Genomic DNA, 12,873 nt, shown 5'->3' on the forward strand with positions numbered 1-12,873 from the left:
GAAAATATCTAATAAAATAAAGAGAACAGGAATATATATAGTTCACCTTATTTAGATTCTGTGCTCTTGCTTTTGACTGTTTCCCAGTTAGGTTCACAGCTAGCTCTGATTTTCATGCTGTTCTTAATAAGTAGACTTGCTAAGACATGTTACCTGGAAAGGCCATTCTTTTGTAAAGCAGTCTTTACTCAGCCTCTTTGAATCACTGGTAGCCATGAGCTTCTATTCTGACTCACATTCAAATAGAAATGGGTTTTGTCTGATTCTGGGATGAGTCAATATGTTGTTCGTGCTCATCTTGAACTCCTGAACTCAAGCCACCTTCCCACCTGAGATCTCTGACTATGTGTGTGTCCTGTGGTGCCTAGCCTAAAACCACTGTTTGACTATAGTACCAACTATAAACCAACCCCTCCACTGTCCTCTGTCTAGGCACTTACTATTTGAAAAGCCTTCCTCTTATGGGCTTGAAAGCTTTACCTTTCTAACACACACCTCTTAAGTATCAACTTCTTTTAAGAGATCTTTATTCAGGCCAGAGTTTCTAATGTACATAAAACTGAATATCTGATATTTCCTTTCCTTAAGAAAATACTTAAAAATTATTCTTAATTTAGTCATTAAGGGTAGATAAAATACTTGGTGTTATTTTGATTATCATCCACTTAAAGACAGAAACCACATTTTGCCTATAATTTTCAATATTCTTCTTACATTTACAAAAATTTTAAATCAGCATAAATGAACGATTCATCAGTTTATAGATATAAGTATTGAACATACTTAAAAACTACATCTTGTACATCTGTGAGGGTGGCACCAATACTCTTCAGCAAAAGATTTAACGAATGAACAGGAATTAGTCCTCCATGTTGTTCTGAGTCTTTCGCTTCATCTCTACCAGAGCTCAGGGAAACACTCAAGTGCAACTGGAGAGAGAGAGAGAGAGTCATTAAAGCACTTTCCCTAGCTCTGTTTAAAATTCATAATTTAAGACGTTCAGCTAAACACTTAGTTCAACTACACTTTAGGACCGAATTCTCCTCCTGTTTGATTTTTATGAGACAGGATCTGACTTCTTAGCCCAGGCTGCCTGGACTTGAACCCCTCTTGCCTCAGCATGACGAATGCTGAGCAAATACTACCACAAGCAGCTTCAACTCTATTCTCTTGGCATTGTGCCGAACCTAGGAAAATATATGATAGTGACACTAACAACCTAGATTTTTAAGTTGTTAAAAATAGCCACATATCTCTGAAAATTTACAAAGTCAACTATTAAAATGAAGTTATCACCATAAAGCCACTTTTGTAGCCAGGAGTGACGGTGCATGCCTTTAACTTCTGGCACTCAGGAGGTAGAGGCAGACGAAACTCTTGAGTTCCAGAACAGCCAACGCTGCACAAAGAGACTCTATTCCCAAACAAGCAAGCAAGGAAGCAAACAAAGACGGGGCTTTTGTGCTGTACTGTATACAATCCCACAGACAGGATTGTGTAGTAACTTGAATGTGCTATAAACAACTTGCAGAAATTGTGTTAGACATTTAGATAGTACTAGCAAGATGGCTTAGTAGTAGATAAAGGGGCTTGCTACGCAGTCTGACAACCTGAATTCAGTCCCTGGAAATCACATGTTCACGGGAGAGAACTGCTCCTGCATGCCTCCATGCTTGCAGTGACAAGTGCACACACACATTTAAAGGACAACCAAAACTGACATCTGGGCTGGTGAGATGGGCTTAGCAGGTAAAGTTACTCGGTGCATAAGCCTGTCAGGTTGAGTTTAAACCCAGAACCCACAATGGAAGCAGAGAATGTTATCCTTTAAGTTCCTACTCACTGTGACAAACGCAGCCTATACTCACATACATTCATCACACACACATACGCACATATGTTAATACAATTAAAACAACTATATTCTGTGCTCAACTCTTTTTGTGTTTCAGTGTGCATGTATGCACGTACATGTGTGTGTACATGAAGGTGTATCGCCCTGTGTCTCTTAAGTCCACTTTATGAATTTCTAGCTAAAACATACACCATACATGAAATGATACATCATAATTTATGAAAAAAAATCAAAGTCAAAAAACAAGAATTAAGATATAGACTCAGGTTGTAGGGGATTTCAGTATTATTTCTAAAAGGTAAAAAGATTTTTAAAAAACTGTAAAGAGGGGGCTGGAGAGATGGCTCAGCGGTTAAGAGCACTGACTGCTCTTCCGAAGGTCCTGAGTTCAAATCCCAGCAACCACATGGTGGCTCACAACCATCTGTAATGAGATTCAACACCCTCTTCTGGTGTGTCTGAAGACAGCTACAGTGTACTTACATATAAATAATAAATATATAAAAAAAAAACTGTAAAGAATCACTACTTCTCATTCATTCTATGCAGCCGTAAAACTATACAGCTACTATGCTGTTAAAGGAGAGAATTTAAGTGCTAATTCCCTTCAAAGAGATCAAACCAATTTATAATTATTTAGTTTATAAAATAAAAATGATTTATTTTTCTTACCTTGATAGGAGATATATGAAAATATTCAAAGAGATTGACTTGTGATTGATCTACTGATGAAACAACTTCATATTCTTGTTCAAATGCTTCTACATCCTTATGAAAATGTTCCACCTACACAAGGAATAGAAACACCGAAAGGACCCGTTTATGAAAGATATTTAAAGCCAATGCCTCTCACATGGAAGAAAATCCTTCCTTAACACCTAGTCAGCATTATCCTTAATTGGAAGCTACTGTCTCAGAATTAACTTATAACATTACTGCTAGGGAAGTCTGCCACAAATCACATGATAGATGTATCTTTTATGTTTCTCTTAAATGATACTTAGCTTTTCTTCATGTGACTATAGATCTTACTTTAAAAGAGCACTAATACATTCCAGCAACATCCTCTGTGGCTATTTGCTTCTTTAAACTGAGTTCTATAACAATCTGTAGCACTTTGGTACTTGTCTTACCACAATTTAGAGGCTAGTAATAGATGTACAAAGGAGATGACACTAAACAATTTCACATGAGGTAGTGGTGGTTTTATTTTTGTTAATCACCAACACTTCTTTTCTAAATAAGCATAGACCTAAGTTACTTATGTATGCTAAAAAAAATGTCTCAAGAACTTAAGTTACAGAAATTATGCAGATGTGAAAAGATCTCATTTTCTTATATTGTATATCAATCACTCACTGTCCAACCACATATTAGAAAGGTAACAGGACACTGACAGCTAGGCCTCTGATTCATTTGGCGCTTTTCTATATATGTGTGATGTAAAGACCCCAATTCTCATCGAAGTGGCTGGCAGCCCTTCTCAGCAACATGTCTTGAAACACTGCTCATTACTTTATTACATACTTGTGTTCTTTTGTGAGAAAAAAAATACACACTTTTGTTCCAGAAATCTGTGTATCTATCCTTCTGCCATCCTTAATTGTTCTTACCATCATGCGTTGCACTAAGTTTTAAATTGGGGTATGATCCAGTACTTTGTTGTTCTTCAAAATTATTTAGGCTGACTTGAGCCTTTGTGATTCCAGTAAATTTTAAAAGCAGTTTGTCAAGTTCTTCAAACAATACACTGTGATTTCAGTCAGCTATTGGATGGATCACAGGGCCCCCAATGGAGTAGCTAGAGAAAGTACCCAAGGAGCTAAAGGGATCTGCAACCCTGTAGGTGCAACAACATTATGAACTAACCAGTACCCCAGAGCTCTTGACTCTAGCTGCACATGTATCAAAAGATGGCCTAGTCGGCCATCACTGGAAAGAGAGGCCCATTGGACGCACAAACTTTATATGCCCCAGTACAGGGGAACGCCAGGGCCAAAAAAATGGGAATGGGTAGGTAGGGAAGTGGGGGGGGAGGGTATGGGGGACTTTTGGGATAGCATTGGAAATGTAATTGAGGAAAATACATAATAAAAATATTAAAAAAATAAAAAAAATTTAAAAAATAAAAAAATAAAAGGATAAAAAAATACACTGTGATTTACAGAGTGTAGATTTTGTAGTTTAAATATATTCTTAGGTATGTGATTTACAGAGTGTAGATTTTGTAGTTTAAATATATTCTTAGGTATGTGATTTACAGAGTGTAGATTTTGTAGTTTAAATATATTCTTAGGTATTTATTTTTTGCTGGATTATTATGCATTAAAGTTGTTTATATAGTTTCGGTGTGGGGTTATAATACATACATAAGAAATAGAACTGATTTTGGTATGCTGGTTCTTGTCATTTATAGCTTACATAATTCATCTGTTGCCTCTATGTGTCTGCTTTTGGCTTTTTGCATGTAAGATTAGATCATCTGAGAGAAGAGGTCATTTGAATTCTGTGGTTTGGATGGATGTGCTTTTGCTTTTTCATCCCTACTTGCTTTTCTTGAAGCTAGTGAGATGTTGGACAGATGCGAGAACAGGCGTCAATGGGCTGTTTCTCATCTATAGGGTAAGATTTTCAGTGTTTACCCTGAGTTCTTTGTAGTTTTTGACTGTATATTTAATACCTACATTTATACAGTATTGTTCTTATACATCTTGACAGACAGACAGATATACTTGGTTTCCTAGTATTTTGCTGAGGTCTTTTATGTTCATATTCATGAAAGATATGAGTCTGGTTTTCTTTTAGTGCCTTTTTAGTTTTATCTTAGTGTTGGAATAGTAATGGCTTTATAGTATGGATGGAGAAGTGTTCCCTCTTCCTGTTTATTAGAGCCACTTGTGCAATGTGTAGCAGAACTAGTGATGATGCAGCTGGGCTAGCATTGCCCTTCAGGGAGATTTAGGATCAGGTTACAACTTGCATCTTAGAGATCAGGTAGATTTAGGGTCAGGCTTCACATCTTAGGGATCAGGTAGAGCTAGGGTCACACCTCCCGTCTTAGGAATTGTTTTAAATGATTGGTTTCCTCTGAGTCATTTTCACTACTTCCCTGTGATTTCTAAGATTTTGTCCATTTCATCTAAGTTTTATAATTTATTGGCATAAAACTATTGGTGGTATTTCTTTATCACCCATTTATTTGGTGGTAAATGTCCTTCTATGGTTCTTTCAAAAAAATCTGCCTTTTACTTTCATTGTTTTTTTTTCTACTGTTTTACTATTTTAGCAAATGACACTTAGAAAGCACACTAAAAGCACAAATAAAAAAAAAAAACCTAACTTGTACCTCATTAACATTACAAATATCTATGCTTCTAAAATACTGCCAGAACAGTAGAAAACACTTGAAACTCATACAGCTGGTAAAGGGCCAATTAGAATGCACTAAGAATTTGGTAATTTATCAATTAGAAGACAGATAACCCATTACACAACCTGGAGAGCCAGAGCAGTAAGGTGCACACATATTAGCACATCAAAAGATTCTTCTCAGCGGGCTGAGACGGCTCAGTGGGTAAATATGCTTACTGCCAAGCCTGATGGTGGCACTCACATGGCAGAAGAGAAACAAAGCCTGTGAGCTGTAAATGTGACTTCCATAGGCATGTCATAGTACTTCTCTACATCTTCCCACAGATAAATGTTTAAATAAATAGCATCATTTCCAGTCATACAAGACCCAGTGAGAAGCAAGTTCATACCCACTAGGAAGGCATGAACAAACCCACAAACAATAGGAACTGTTGTAGGGAAGGCTGAGAAGTCACAGTGCTCACACACTGATAAAATGAACGGATGAGAAATGGTGGAGTCACTGTAAACCACATGGGAAATTATTAGAGTGAATTTGCTAAAAGACTAAATATAATTAAACATTATTACTATGTGACTCATCAAACACACTCTTAGGTATATACATACATCAGAAATGAAAAGCTTAAGTTTACATAAAAATATGTACATACTAAATATCATCATACTTGTAAAATGTAAAGGCAATCCAGATTTCAAGCGGCCAATGAATAGGGATAATGTAACAAACTCATCTAAAGAGTTATTACTTGGTCATAAAAAGGAATGAAATACTAATACATGTTACAACATAGAGAAACCTTAAAAATATGCTAAGTGATGGGGGTACAAGTGGCCTGGAGTCATGGGGATGAATAGGCTATTTCACTGTATACATGAATGAAATTCTCATAAAAAAGTATGAACTAAGTCCTCAACAAACACGATAGACTAAGATTTTGTGCATATAAATATTATGGGCAAAGAGTATATTAATGTTTACACAGAATTAAGACATCTGAGATGTGATGAGAGAGTCTTGAATTTCATCAGGTAATGACAACTTTATTCACAGAGCTTGTAGTATTTTCTTAGACCTTCTCTTTTCATAATATTTTCTGACAAATGCTGTCACTCCACATCTTACCTCTGTCTTCTCAGTCACTTCAGCTTTTGTGACAAGGTCTGCTAGGGCATACACAAATCCAAGATCCAAACTGAGGTCCATTTCTTGAATCAACACTTTGAAATACCTGTATTAAAATGTAGGAAACAAACAAACAAATCAAGCAAATACATTAAGGGACTTAGATAAGATAAATGAGATCAACTTTAGAGCTTGGAAACTTGGGACTAAATGAACAAATGCAATGAACTGTGCTACACTGTAACAGCAAGTAACTCCAGATAGGAAAGTGGCCACAGAACAGAACCTGACCACTGACAAGGCATGGGACAGGCAATTACACCGCCACAGCAATGAACAAATACATGTGGTAAATCATTGCATTTAAATAAAAAAATTAATTAAAAAGAGCAAGTCCTAAAAGTATTTCATAGTCTGAAATATTTTGAGAAAATCAGACATTAATCTAGCTAGCTAAAGAGATGGCTCAGTGGTTAAGAGAGTTCACTGGCTTCTCTTCCAGAGGACAAAGGTTTGAGTCCCACCATCTACAGAGGGCTCATAATTGTCTGTAATTCCAGCCCCAGGGTACACATGCCCTCTTAAGGTCTTAGCAAGCACCACACATATATAATGGTATGCAGGGAAGACACTTATATACATAAAATAAAAATAAAGGGAAAATTTTAAATTAGAAAAAAATATGAGAATGCTTAACTGTACATATGCATAATAATATTATTTATTTTTAGATTTTATCTTTTTATCAGTGTGCATGTGTGCGGGTCATGTGGCTCCAGGGATCAAAGTCAGGTTTGACTAGGCTTGTGCTACAGAGACTCTATGCACTGAGATCTCTCCCTAGCCCATAACAGCTCATGTCAGTGACCAGGAGAAATCACCTGGATGGATGCTGTGCTCCCTAATCTGCTTCTTGGAATGCGTGAGTTGTGAATAAAGATGGAAAGTTTACTTTTGTCACTGTTCCTAAAACAATGTATGGTCATTATAAATAACTCGAGACAGGAAAAAAATGTGTATAAAAAGAAATTAATAAAGCACCTGAGGTCTAGAGACAACTACTGTTAACCTTCACATAAATCATATTTAGAATCTTCCGACTTTCTGAGATTATGAAATACTTAATAGATTTTATTTTACCTTTAAATTTTATTATTTTACACTTAAATATCTGGCTCACATAAAATTTGGTTTTAACAAGAACAAAAATATATTCAAATGTTTAGACAAAACAAATAAACACACAACAACTATATGAAGACACTTACTTAATGCGTGATATTTGGGAATGTCCTGCAGATCTCATGACAATACTGACATCTGTAAACGGCTTTGGTGCTGTGAAGGTTAAAAATATGATTATGCTCATCACATTTTAAGCCAAAGGCTGGGCATTGTCTTTAAACTGAGTATACATATCAATGGGAATTTATCATGTACTTAGTCAGCAGCATCAAATACAATTAATGGCATCTCTAAGGTCATTTAGTCTTTCTCTCAGTCCTCAGAACAACCTTTTTAGTTATCTGCAGCCACTTGGAAGGATACTTATAAAAATTAATGACTTTATACTAGAAGTATGAATTACAGACAACAGCAAGTTGTGCAAACACAGTCTGGAGGCTTGCATGGTTCGGCTCCTAAGTTAACTAGCAATATGTATGTAAGAGAGTGAGAAGACCTACAAGGAAATTGTAAAAAGCCACTACAAAATGTGACGTCCATGATTTAAGGTCTGTGGTGGGAACACAGAAAAAGGAAGCAAAGAGAGGTAGAATGTAAAGGTGGCAGGGAGCAAAAAGAAAGTACAGTGACGAGGGATAAACAAGAAAGAGAAGAAAGACGAAAGAACGAAGAAAGGTTGAAGAGAGTGTCAGTTATCCTCATTTGGAGAACACAGGACCATTCGGAAGACGCTGAACCTGGGGGCTGGAGAACTGACTAAAGGGTTAATGGCACTTGTGCACTTCCCAGCACCTACACTGGCAGCTCACAACCACCATAACTCCAGTTCCAGGGCATCTGATGACCTCTTCTGGTCGCTGCAGGAACCAGGCATGCACACGATGTACACATACATTCTTAGACATATACATAGAGCAAACAATACAATCTTTAAAAATACCCACTGGATCTAAATTTTCTCATTGTTTATTTATTTTCTAATATTTAAAACATTATAGGTTATTAGTTTACGTATCAGTAGTATGTCTTAAAATTCCTATTTCTAAAAACTCTAATACATATATTTAACAATAACCTTTCTTATACTTTAAGGTTCTGATGGAGAACTCCTAGTCCTTCATTAAGCAGTTTTATTATCTAATGATCTATAAAAACTAAATTTGAGAATGCTACTGTTATAGCCAAATAGACCAACTAGCCACACAAGTGTATACCACAACCTAAATGTAGCACAAACCTGAGTCCATGGTGACAGATCTTGGAGGTTTAATAGGATAAAACACGAAAGGGAAAATAGCACCATGAATCTGATTTTGGATCTAAGAAAATGAGACAACAATTAGTTTATAGCATATCACACACAACCTGACTACAAGCATCCCTCCTGTCCGCAGCTCCAGTCTCCCTTCTTTTGTCTTCCTCCTTATCTTTTCTTTCCTTTCTTTCTTCTTTTTCTTTCTATCTCTCTTTCTCTCAAACTGACCCTCCCCGCTTCATGCATCTTTCCTTCTTAGACAGAGTCTCATTCCACGGCACAGGCTGGCCCTTGGATTCATGGTGAGCCTCCTGCCTCAGCTCTCTAGTGCTGTGATTACAGACAGGTGTAATTCTGGTTTCTTTTCCAGTTTGTTTTTACTCAAGGGTTTCCATCTTGTCTTCTCTGGCTTCACACTAGATAAAACAGGCCAGGCGGACATAGCTGGGTTTTTACTGCTCTGCCTTCACTTTCAGACTCACCTGTATTCTATAAATCTGAATTCTGAATGACGACTGATGTGCAGATGTGTTATATTCTACTTTTAGTGCTGGCAGGTAATTTCTCCGGACAGGTATCACATGTGGTTGCAGAATTTTCATGTCATTGCCACTAGGTGTTAAACGAACCTGAAAAATATTGCCCCTCCGTAATGAGATGGGTTTTTGTTTCGACCATTTATTAAAATTATAAATTTATATAAAAATGACTTTCAGACACCCTAATTTAAAATGTCAAGTCTATAGAAGAGGTTGGTGAGGTGGAAATGAGTAGAAGCAAAGTATAATGATACAGTTGTGAAGCCATGACCTTGTATGCTAGCTGAGAAAAGACATTAAAGCTGAACACTCATATGTGCATCTCAGAATTGTGGCAGCAGAGACAGAGGACTGCCATCCTCAAGGACAGCTTGGTCCACATGGCACGTGTCAGGCCAGCTAGGGCAAAACTAACTAAACCAAATCAAACCCCAAGCAAAAAGTTTCTAAAACTTTATGTTCATACCCCTAAATTAGAATATATATTTATATAAAGATTATAGCTTGGCTACATTGCTTTTATATTTAATTTCTAAAACTGGTTTTAATAGAATAACCCAATAAAAGAAAAATAATCTTAAAATAAGAAAATCTGGTTTTCTTGTTACTTTATAGAGATTTAGTTACTAGAATCTTGAGCATGTTTCAATTTTTTAATATAACTATTCTTTTAAACAAAGCTGATATGAAGTCTATACATTTGTGTTAACTATGTGGTTTTTCACATAGGAGTCAGTTTCTCCTTAAAATTCAGAAGTAATTCAAAGTAGACTGTAAAACTACAAGTTCCCATTAGCACTTTAGAACTTACCGGAATGTTGTCCAACTCGACCACTTTGTCCTCCAAGGGCGAGGCCTCTGTGTACTCCCTGAACTCCTTCTCCAGCTTCTCTGTGTGCTTCACACTCATGGGCTTCCACCTGGCCTTCTTCTTTGGTTTTGCCTCCCAAACCACATCAGAACTTACATAGGAAACCAGTGTATTAGTTTATAGCCATTTAGCTAGTGTATTACTTATTTATTATGCTTTAGCTTTTATTCAGTTAGTATTCTAGGTAGAAGAAAAGCACTCCTGAACATCCCTGTCATTATCCATTTTAGCTAGGGAGTTAGAGAGAATAAATAGTAATCATGAATAAACCAATCTGAGTATCTGGGAGAGAGAAATGTTTCTGAACCAAGAAAATGTATATGGTCTAAGATGGATCTGCAGTCTAATCTACCAGGAATGTTATTCATAAAGGCATGGTCACCAGGCCCCATTAAGAAGGTGCCCCTTAAGGGAGACAATGAGGGAGACATTTCAGACAGCAGTAGAGTTCTGCAGTGCACAGAGAATAGAGACTAGCATGGTGGAACACAGGGGGTAGAGAGAATAGAAGCTCATGAGAAGTCCAGCAAGGTAAAAACCTTTGAGGGACACACTCTGAGTTTTAGCTTTCAAATATGAATGGCTCTAACCTTGTAATGCCTATGTAGGCTACTTCTTGCTTTGTATAGTTATTGACAAGTGAAATCCCGACATCCTGTAACGCCAGCACAACTTCCAGCTCCGCTAACTCTGCCTTTTCACTTTCATACGTTACTTTAAACACTCTTGGATCTTCAGTGAATAAAATAATACGCTGCAGGCCTTCAAAGAACGACACTAAATAAATGGTTTTTTTCCCCACACTTATGGGCGTCATCATATCCTAAAAGAAAACAAAAAAGGGAATTGGAGTTTGTACTCTGCACAGAACCCAATGAGCAGGAAGTCTATACCTGACATTTGCATGGTAAGAATACAAACAGCCTTACTGCCTAAGGCTGGGGCAGCAAAGCAAAGGAACACACCTCTCACATGAGCTATTTCAGACAATTCATGGCAATCAACAGAATGAATATCTGTACAATACTTTGAATATTTTTTTTACTAAAATAACCTCACGTCAGCTGCTACATTATAATGACATTATTAATCATAAAGCCAAATCAGTTAAATTCTTTTTAGATCATAATAAACTCTGAAGTCTTATAGGCCAAATCAGTAACACAAAATATTTTTTCCTACTTCATTTTAACTCTATGGTAAATACAGTTCATATTAAAGGTTGTTTAAACCTCAAGTTCACATTTCCTTACATTGCAGAGTAAGAAAGGGTACTTGCTATCTCAGTCACAAGCCTTATAAAGCACTGATGCAGCCGGGTGCAATAACTCACAATCTCCACTCTACACATCTGTAATCATAGGACTTGGGGGGCTAAGGCAAAAGGATTGCCATGAGCTCAAACTAACCAGGGCTACAGTGGGAGCCCTTGTTTCAAATTATAAGACAAATAAAATTCATATATAACAACAACAACAACAACAACAAAAAATACAGTACTGATGTTTTCCACAGGGCTAATGACTTAGGAAACTCCTTTATAAATACTGGGTTAGGAGACATTAGATGACTCGACAAAAGCCTCGTGACCTGAATCTGTCTCTAGGACTCATGGCAGAAGAGAAATGATTCACATAAGTTGTCCTCTGAGTTCCTCATGAAGGCCTGTGGTACATTTGCACTCATGTGTATATGTCTATATCCATATACATAATAATACCATAGAGATAAAAATTACAAGTTAATGAATAAATACTATATTGATATCAGGTCTTTAAATCCAATGATTAAAAAATAAAGTAAATTAACAGTTAACCATAAATTCTAGCTAATAAACATTCTGATTAATAGAAAAGTTTAATATTTAGTTTACATTTATGTTACAAAGAAATTAAAAATTGAAGTTACCATAAAATTATTATCTAGTTACTATAACACAACCTACAAAAACTTTTAAAATAAAATACATAGTACTGGAAGTTCAGACAATTAAGAAAACATGTATTTTCTTTTTCTAATATTTTTTATTTATTTTTTATTAGATGTTTTCTTCATTTACATTTCAAATGCTATCCCCTTTCCTAGTTTCCTCTCCAAAAATTCCCTATCCCCTTCCCCTGCTCCCTAGCCCACCCACTCCCACTTCCTGGCCCTGGCATTCCCCTATACTGGGGCATAGAATCTTCGCAAGACCAAGGACCTCTCCTCCCATTGGTGGCCAACTAGGTCATCCTCTGCTACATATGCAGCTAGAGACACGAGCTCTGGGGGTACTGCTTAGTTCATATGAAAACATGTATTTTCAAATCAGAATCTCTAATATTCCAAATTTCAGACTTCTCTTTATAAATTTCAAACACTCATTGTTATTTAACTATGCAATGTGATAATCAAGACATCATCTAGGCCTTTAATCCTTGGGAGAGAGAGGCAGGTGGATCTTGGTCAGTTGATGCCAGCCTGGCCTGCATAGCACATTCCAGGATAGCCAGGGTTATTAAGAAAGGCCCTGTCTCAAAAAAAAAAAAAAAAAAAAAAAAAAAAAAAGTAAACCAAATCAAATGAAAGAAAACAAACCCTACTAATAAAGAATTTTAAAAGGAGTACAGTGCTAATTATATGAAATCTGCATTAAAATCAAAATCAAATCAACTACTGCCTACATTGAAA

At 36.5% G+C, this 12,873-nt stretch overlaps 1 protein-coding gene across 3 annotated transcripts in view; it reads right to left on the reverse strand.

The window, feature by feature from the left end:
* Nucleotides 1–12,873, reverse strand: part of Vps13a (vacuolar protein sorting 13A) — a 165,706-nt gene that overhangs the window by 29,700 nt on the left and 123,133 nt on the right. For all 3 annotated transcript variants that reach the window (NM_173028.4, XM_011247256.3, XM_006527126.4), the window contains exons 54-61: nucleotides 10,794–11,026; nucleotides 10,144–10,294; nucleotides 9,276–9,422; nucleotides 8,776–8,857; nucleotides 7,622–7,691; nucleotides 6,354–6,459; nucleotides 2,528–2,641; nucleotides 784–929 (exon numbers count right to left, since the gene is read on the reverse strand). In NM_173028.4, coding sequence (NP_766616.2) covers nucleotides 784–929; nucleotides 2,528–2,641; nucleotides 6,354–6,459; nucleotides 7,622–7,691; nucleotides 8,776–8,857; nucleotides 9,276–9,422; nucleotides 10,144–10,294; nucleotides 10,794–11,026 — 1,049 coding nt within the window. The remainder of the gene's footprint in view (nucleotides 1–783; nucleotides 930–2,527; nucleotides 2,642–6,353; nucleotides 6,460–7,621; nucleotides 7,692–8,775; nucleotides 8,858–9,275; nucleotides 9,423–10,143; nucleotides 10,295–10,793; nucleotides 11,027–12,873) is intronic.

Source organism: Mus musculus, chromosome 19 (assembly GCF_000001635.26).
Source record: "Mus musculus strain C57BL/6J chromosome 19, GRCm38.p6 C57BL/6J".
NCBI lineage: Eukaryota > Metazoa > Chordata > Mammalia > Rodentia > Muridae > Mus > Mus musculus.